The sequence below is a fragment of the Syngnathus acus genome, chromosome 21 (assembly GCF_901709675.1).
Source record: "Syngnathus acus chromosome 21, fSynAcu1.2, whole genome shotgun sequence".
Lineage (NCBI taxonomy): Eukaryota > Metazoa > Chordata > Actinopteri > Syngnathiformes > Syngnathidae > Syngnathus > Syngnathus acus.
This window is the reverse complement of record NC_051105.1, coordinates 340,860-349,639: the sequence shown is the minus strand read 5'-3', so window position 1 is coordinate 349,639 and position 8,780 is coordinate 340,860. Positions and strand designations below refer to the sequence as shown.

At 54.3% G+C, this 8,780-nt stretch overlaps 1 protein-coding gene across 3 annotated transcripts in view; it reads right to left on the bottom strand.

Annotated features, from left to right (window-relative positions):
• Positions 1-969: 969 nt before the first annotated feature.
• Positions 970-8,780, bottom strand: part of ttn.2 (titin, tandem duplicate 2) — a 163,836-nt gene continuing 156,025 nt past the window's right edge. For all 3 annotated transcript variants that reach the window (XM_037239939.1, XM_037239941.1, XM_037239940.1), the window contains 3 exons: positions 2,747-8,701; positions 2,078-2,380; positions 970-1,719 (listed from right to left, as the gene is read on the bottom strand). In XM_037239939.1, the coding sequence (XP_037095834.1) occupies positions 1,409-1,719; positions 2,078-2,380; positions 2,747-8,701 (6,569 nt within the window). In that variant the 3' untranslated portion in view covers positions 970-1,408. The remainder of the gene's footprint in view (positions 1,720-2,077; positions 2,381-2,746; positions 8,702-8,780) is intronic.

Genomic DNA, 8,780 nt, shown 5'->3' with positions numbered 1-8,780 from the left:
TGCACAGGCGCGCTCGCACACACACACGCACACACCCACGCACGCACCCACGCGCACGCGCGCGCACGCACACACACGCACACACACACACACACACACACACACACACACACACACACACACACACACACACACACACACACACACACACACACGCACGCACGCACACACGCACACACACACACAGCATACGTCTTGACCTGGATGTTCAGAGCGGTCGCAATGCAAAAAATCCCATCGCATCCAATCTTGGAGCACATAGACCCCGGACGGATTTGAATAAAATCAGACCGGTCCAAAAATTCAAAACGTCACCAATGACATAGCGCTACGAGCAGAACCGTTTGGACATTGGTGCTGAAAAAGCTTTCAAAAAGCCAGCGGAGAGCCTGAAATGTCCTGAAAAGATGCCGTTGTGGGATGTTTTCCATAATCGTTCACTGGCCATGAAAATGGAGCCTCCTCACGTGACAGGCGTTGAAAAAAGACACACGCACACACTACAGCTGTGCTGCTGTGCTGACAATCACGCTTTATTCAATCAATCAATCAAGTTCCAGGAGGCTGCGGAAAAACAAACACACACTAAAGTGAAGAGGAGGAAGTTCTCCCTCGGGGGGCCGCCGCCGCCACCGCCGCCACCACCGCCACCACCGCCACCACCGCCACCACCGCCGCACGTGATGGCGTTTTGTAGGTCGGTCAATGGGCAGGCAGGCAGGCAGGCACGCAGGCCAGCCGGCCCGTTCTCTCCACGCTAACACGCTGCAGGCCTCCGTTGAAAAGAACCAAAGAAAAAGAAACAAGCAAAAACGTGCTCAGGGAGTGCAGGCCGCTCGCACTGTGAGCGTGTCATCGAAAACGGCGGTACGACATCATCCGTCGCGACGCGAGAGCCGTCGGCGCTGCTTACGCGAGGGTTGACGCAAAGAGCGCTCGGGACCTCGCTCACGCGGGCTGTTTTTTTTGGTCTTTTTTTTTTCCAGTCTAGGGTCGAGTAAACGTCGTCGACAGGGAGACGCTCTACCTGCCGAGGCAATCTTAGACATCGACGCGAGTTGCGTCGAGGCGCGGTTTGGAGTTTGTGCCTTTAGCAGGGTATTCGCTCCGCTCCGGGAACTTTCTCCTGTTAAAGGCAATTTTGGTTTCCTCGTTTCACTTGAACATATGAACTGTCATCAATAACGATGATGCATAGCACACATTCCTCGTAACCGTCACATCCGGCGGCTATATACATTATGTACACGTCACTGCAAAAGTGTCATGGCGTTGGAAAACACATGGAGTGGTAATCCTCCACTTTGTCACGGTCGGTACAAAAAGAGTTCCTATTTACAAGTGGAGTCCAATCCTGAAGGGGAAAGGGAAGTGGCTGGGCGGGGACGCTTCATCGTCTTCATCTTTTTTACAGGGATCGAATGCTGATGCGAACGGTGGCCGTGTCGCATCCCAGCTCGTTGGACAGTTTGAGGGTGTAGGTTCCGGCGTCTTCTTCCCGCACGCCGGCGATGATGAGGGTGGTCAGGTCCTCGCCCGTCTCCACGTGGAAGCGGCCCCCCGGCGACGAGCGGATCTTCTGCCCGCCGCGGGACCACTCCACGTGGCTGGCATCGCCCGAGAAGGCGCAGGCCACCGTCAGGACCTTGCCGGCCTCGATGCTGATGTCCTCGGGCACCGCCTCGATTCTGGGAGCGGCGGCGGCGGCGGCGGCGGAACCTGAAACGGGTTAGGCTGCTGACTCAGTGTACAAAGCTGACATTCATTGTTGCATTTAACACATTCGCTGCCATTGACGTTAACTGGAGGTTAAGCGGCTACAACACGGTGCAGCTTTCACGCGAGCAAACGAGCAAAGAGGGTTTTTTTTTTTTTTAGAGCCTTTGCTTTTTTTTTTTGCTTCGCTTGCACCGACCGCTACGACGGCTTCCCATTCACAATCTCAAGGCACCGCTCGAGTCGATACGGCACATTTTCAGTTTTAGCGAGCGGGTGGCACCGGAAGGCCTTCACCGTGCAAATCAACTCTGTGCCATTGCTACAACAACAAAAAACGGCGAGGGAACGTCAGTCCTACCGAGTGCCCTGAAGGAGGATCCGCTCAGGTGCGAGCTCATTCCCGTGACGCTGCTTGAGCTCGTGGCATAGGACTCGGAGGCCATGGAGGACACGCTGGACATGGACATGGTCTCAAACTTCATTTCGGCCGCCATACTGCCAAAGGAGCTGGACTCCATCATGGAGGACATCATGGCTCTCTGGGCAGAAGATGAGGACGAGGATTTGGAAGACGACGACTCCTCCACTGTGCGAGTTGCTGTCCTCGTGGCCATGGAGGAGCTGGATGAGGATGCCTCCTTGAAACTCGTCATGCCGGATCCTGTTGACGGTCCACAAGGAAACGTTAACACCCACAACATCTTAACATCCAGGAGAGCCCAGAATAGGACATGCCCCTCAAATAATAATAATGGATACATTTCAGTAACAAAAATCGGATTTGGATAGAATTGGTTTCACGTCAAGAAAAAGCAAATGACGGTGACAATACGGTGTTTGCTGGCCAATTTATTTTCCGCAGACTTGCGTCTGTTATCCGCGATAAAACTCTTTTTGAAAGAGCGAGGCGTGTCTCTGAACAGTGCGGCCGAGATCCGAGGACCGTGCACCGAGAAGCGTTCGCGGAAACACATGCGCGTGAATGATCGCCCATCCCCACGTGACTCACTTGGGACTTGTTGCTCACCTTTAACTGCAAGTTGCTTTTCACGGTAAGTGTTGACCTTCATGCGAATGGACTGGTAAACCTGTCCAGTGAAGGAGAAGGAGGACTTTGAGACGCCTCCCTCCGATGTCATCTCGCAGGTGTACTCTCCCTGGTCGCTGTCGGTCAGGTCGTGTATCACGAGACTGCAGGAACCGTCGGAGTACTGCATCTTAAAGCGACTGCTCTTGGAAAGTCGTCGACCGTTGCAATACCACGACACGTCCTTGATGCTGCTCTCGCAAACACAAGACATCTTGACGGAGTCTTCGCAGGCCACAGCCGCCAGCTGACTCACGACTTTGGGTGGCTTGGGGGTTGGAGACTCATCAGCTGGCGGTGACAGGACCCTCTTTGAGGACATGGCAGGAGGTGGAGACTTTGTTCTGGTCGGAGATTTAACTCCCTCGGGTTCAGGGGACTTCACAGCCCTCGGTGACTTGATTCCAGATGGTTCTGGGGACCTAATGCCTCTTGGTGTTTTGATGCCAGTGGGTTCTGGGGACTTGATGCCTTTAGGTGTTTTCATTTCTGCAGGTTCAGGTGATTTGATGCTCCGGGACGTTTTAGGTTCCTCAGCTTCGGGTGACTTGACTGGTGGCGGTGACTTAGGTCCTGGTTCAGGAGATTTAACACCCCCAGGAGACTTAATTCCCTGTGGTTCAGGTGATTTGATCCCAGGAACTGGTGACTTCACACTCGGTGTCTTCCCAGCAGGCGTTGGTGACTTGACACCCGGTACCGGTGACTTCACCCTGGGTATTGGTGATTTGGGCTCGGGGGACTTGACGCCGGGTTCTGGTGTCTTCACACTAGGTTCAGGGGACTTGACTCTGGGTGCTGGTGACTTCACAGTGGATTTTGAGGGCTCAGGGTGCTTCACATCTGGCTCCGGAGACTTGACACTTGGTGCTGCTGGTGGCTTCACAATAGGTTCAGGGGATTTGACGCCAGGTGCGGCTGACTTCACACTCGGTTCAGGAGACTTGATGCTAGGTGGCGGTGACTTCACCCTAGGTTCAGGAGACTTGACACTAGGTGGCGGCGACTTCACCCTAGGTTCAGGAGACTTGAGGCTAGGCGCCGGTGACTTCACACTCGGAACAGGGGAAGTCACCGACGGCGACGGTGATGTGACCGAAGGCTTCGGTGACTTCACACTGGGTTCTGGGGACTTGATGCCCTTGACCTCTTTGGGAACGGGCCTGCGGATGGTCAAGGTGAATTGAGCCTCCTGTCGGCCCGCCGAGTTCTCTACGATGACTGTATAACTGCCCTCATCAGAGGATGTAACAGAAGAGACCTCCAGGTTGGACTTGTACTGCGAGGTGGTGACTTGAAGACGGTGGGAGGTGACAATGGTTTTCCCCTCGTGCATCCAGATGACAGAGGGCGCGGGCGCACCATCAATATCGCAGGAAAAGCGGGCTGTCTCGCCCGCGGCAAGGGTCACAGACTGTGGCTTGGTGAGGAATCTAGCCGCGACAGTCGGCGTCACTCTTTGGGCAGAAAGCTGCTCGGACGATGCAGCGTACTTTGACTTGGTTTCGGCTGTAGCGTGTTTTTCAGAAAGGGCAAACTTGTCCGAGGAGTAGGAAGAGGCAGATGACAAGTATTCAGTAGAGGCGTACTTGATGGATGCGCCGTAGCGCTCAGCAGACGAGTACCTCTCAGAAGATGCCCCGCCGTCGTACCTTTCCCGAGTGATGTCTTCGCGTGTCTCAGATAGCTTAGTCTTGCTTTCTTCCACTGCAAAGTGGCTCTCCGATTCATAGCCAGTTTTGAAGCGGGACGAGCTGTAGTGATCAAGTCGAGTCATTTCGGGGACGATAGATTTAGGAACTTCCTCATCCTTGCGGCGAGAAGAGAAAGTGGTGTAGGCACCTCCTGCCACATCCAGGGTGGCGTAGTCCGAGGCTTCCCCTCTGGCGTTGGAACAGAAGCAGCGGTATGTACCGCTGTCCTCCTCCTGGCAATCCAGGATGGTGATGGTCAGAACTCCGCTCATGTTGCTGAAGATGTATTTGCTGCTGGTTTCGCAGATTTCGTTTCCGTTGTGGAACCACTTGACCTCGGCCTCCGGCTTGGCTTGGATGTTCAGAGTGAATTTGGTGTCCTGGCCTAGTGGCACGCGGTGAGAGCGCATCCTGACGGTCACGCGGGGCCCGTGGTCCAGGCTGAAAGGCGACTGACTCACCACCTGGTACGTCCTCTCAGACTTCAGAGCTGCCTTTCTCGCCTCGTAGCGGGACATGATGTCAAAGCGGGCAGAGCGCTCAAAGCGAGAGGTGGAACGGGAGGACCTCTCGACAGACCTAACGGGGCTCGGAGACCGAGGACGAGTTCTCTCTGGCGTTGGAGATCTCCTCTCTACAAGCTCGGTCTCCGCCTCCGCCGCAAGTCTCACGCGAGCCGGTCGGATCAACTCGGAGACCGGGCGCATCAGCTCAATGTAGGTGGGGGACAGTGAGCGCCTCCTTCTCATGTACTGAGAAACAGTACGCTTTTTCTTCGTCTCCACAATCTCCAAAGCGTCCCGTCGTATGTCTCGAGACCTCTCTTCGCGCTGCACCGCACGTCGTTCAATGCGAACCGGACTGACTGCAGGGGAGGCAGAAAAGCCAAGCTCCAGGTCATCCTCCAGCATCATCTTCTCCTCCTCTGTCCTCCTGGAGGACAGATAGTCATCTGAAGCACTGATCAGTAGCTCCTCGTCACTCAAGTCACCCAAAGATCGTCTCCTGGATCTGAACGAAACGGCGGACTCGGGGGACGGTGAGCGGCGGGCAGGTCTGACAATTTCCAGGTCGTCTAAAGTCATTTTTGGAATTCGCCATCTTGGCCTGTACTGGTCGGTGATCCTGGGGAGCGGCACGACGTAGAACTGCTCCCACCTGGACAGGCGGATTCGCCTTTGTCGCTTTTGCACAAACCTTTCACTTCTCTCTGAAACCAGATACTGCTCTCTCAATTTGCGATACCACTTCATGTCAGAGAGTGCGACAAATCGCTTAATGACTTGGTCCTCACGCAGAGCTCGGCGGTCATGAACAACAGGTTCGGGAATCTCATAGGGCATGAAAATCCTTCTCTCGTCTTCTAGTTTCCTGGTCTCCGACTTGACCACAGTGATGTCGAACTCGCCCTCGACGTTCTTGGTGCTGACGGCGGGCTTGTACATCTCGGCGGCAAATCTCAGAGCCTCTTGTGCCGTAGGATTCAGCGGCACAATCTCCTCTGTGGCAACAATCTTCTGAGCCATTTTGTTGGTCTTTTCAATCTGCTTCTGGACGCATCTGTATTTCTCCTCCTCACTCTTGTATTCTCTTCTGGTGTACGTGAGGCGGTCCACGCTCAGGGTCGCCTGGCAACTCACAGAGCCGGCACAGTTGGTGGCGGTCACTCGGTAGATACCGGAGTCCTCAATCAGTGTCTCCCTGATGCACAGAACATGGTGGTCAGCGTCCTCTTGGATGACAATTAGCTTTGGACCCAGCTGGAGAGAATGGCCATCCTTCTCCCATTTCAGGGAAGGAGTCGGGATTCCAGACACTCTGATATCAAAGCGGACGCTCTCCCCTTCTGTGCATTCGACATTGGCCAGCAGGCGCTTGAACGTGGGCCTCATACTTTCCTCTGTCACGGGGTGTGGTGTCACGGTGAGACGAGCCTTGCAGCTGTCTTCTCCAAACTTGTTGTGGGCCATGACCGTGTACTCGGCGTCGTCGCTCGTGTCCAGATTGTGGATAATCAGCTGGTACAGGCCCTTGTCGCTCAGGAAAGTGTACTTGGGGTCACCGTCGGCGGGTGAGATTCTTTCGCCGTTCTTCAACCACGTGACACGAGGATCGGGGTGCACGGTAATGGTGACGCCAAAGCGCACGTCTTCGCCAATGTAAGCGCTGCGGTTGTACAGTGGCAGTGTGAACTCCGGTGGCCTGTAGAGGATTCTGGTCTTGTCAATCCTCCTTCTTAGTTTCTTGATGGAGCGACACACATAGTGCTCCCTGATGCTTCTGACTGTCTCGACAAAGAGCTCACCATACGCACTATCCTCGCCGTCATCAGTCAACACCTTGCACCTGTAGACGCCATCGTCACTCTCTTCAATGTCCTTCACATATATGCTGGCAAAACCGCTGTGGTAGGTGATCTCGTACTTGGAGCTTGAGTGTAACTGGCGGCTGCCAAAGTACCACGTCACCTGTGTACTTTGGTCAAAGCTGGCAATGCTGCAAGTGAACCTAACATGGCCACCTTCCTCGGCAGAGGCGTGCATGACGGGGCCGGCACGGAGACCGTGATATTCGCTGGCGATCTTCACTTTGCCTACAGACAATCCTCTCAGGTTCTTGAAGGCGCCGCCGTAGGCCACGCGAGCTGCCGAGACAATGGTGTCGGTCCTCTTTACCACCGAGTGGTAATACCTCCTGTGTCTCAAAGTCCGGATGACCTTCCTGCTGACGTGCTCCATCTTCATCTTCAGCCACGGGTGCGCCAATGCCTCATGAGCAGTCATACGGAGCTTCCTGTCCTTGACGAGAAGTCTGTCAACAAAATCCATAGCCTCTAAACTGATGTCCCTAAATGCGTCAGCGTCAAAGACATATTCACAGGCGCAGATGTTCTCAACCGTTTGCGTGACAGATTCCGCAGCAAACGGATTGACACCACTCAGCAGCACGTAGGCAAGCACACCGACGGACCACATGTCAGTGGCTGTGGTGACCAAATCGTGACGGTGGACCTCAGGGGCGCAGTACTCTGGGGCTGAGAAGAACATTCGAATGTTTTCACCCGGTGCCAGCGAACGAGCCTGACCCATATCGATGATCTTGACAACCTTGCTTTTCCTTGTGGCGTAGACAATGTTGTCTGGGCGGATATCAAAGTGGCCAAAGTTGTTGCTGTGCAAAAACTGGAGAGCCGAGCAGACCTGTCTGAGATAGAGGACAATCTCCTGCTCGGTGAGCTCAAAGTTGCTTGTTCCGAGGCGCTCGAAAATGTCAACTCCAGAAATAAATTCAAAGATGAGGACAATCTCCTCCATACTTTCAAAATACTCGTGCAGGTAGATTACGTTCTTATGCCTTGCTACGTTCAAGGCCTCAATTTCCCTAAGAACCAGCTCACGGTCAGTTCCTTTGACCTTGATGAACTTGGCCATGAAGGTCTTCTTGGTTGCAATCTCCACACAACGGTGGACCACTCCAAATTGACAACGAGCCAACTCCTCCGAAATGGTGTACTTGGAGTGGAGCTCCTTGATCTTGAATGAGTGAGCCTCTTCTTTGCTCATCTCTCTGCTTTCGTCCACTTCCTCATCATAGTTCCTGATCACAGACTTGTCCTCCTTTGTGGTAATGGGCTCCGTCGGTGCAGAGGGAGGACTCAAGCCAAACTGGTTCTCTGCAATAACGCGGAACTGATATTTGGCCTTGCCAAAGATGTTGAGGATGGTGGTGCTGCAGTCAGCAGTCTGTCCGGCGCGAATCCACCTGTCCGCAGAGGTGGGACACTTCTCCACAATGTAACTGATGATGTCACTCCCGCCATCGCTGGCAGGGGGCTCCCAGGCCAGCGTAATGGAGTCTCGGGAGATGTCGCTGACCACCAGTCCTTTGGGCGCTTCGGGAATATCTGCTATGCTCACCTCGATGGTCTGTTTATCCATTCCGAACCTGTTTTTGGCAGTGATGCTATAGTAGCCCGTGTCCTTCTGCTGCACTCCCTTCTGGAAGACCAGCGATGTAAAGGAGCGAGTGGCGATGATCTGGTGATAGGGAGAGTTGGAGAGGATCTCCTGGCCCTTCTGCCAGGTAATTGCCGGTTCGGGCTTTCCCGAGATGGGGATCTTGATGGTGATGTGCTCACCCCGAACAGCGCGGACTGCTCCCATTCCTTGGAGCTCCTTTGGCAGGTGAATCTTGGCAGGAACTGCAATTAGCACAGACACGCACAGCACGGCTCAATCTCAAAGCGATCACCATTGAAAGGATCGTTCCGGCTAGTTCTC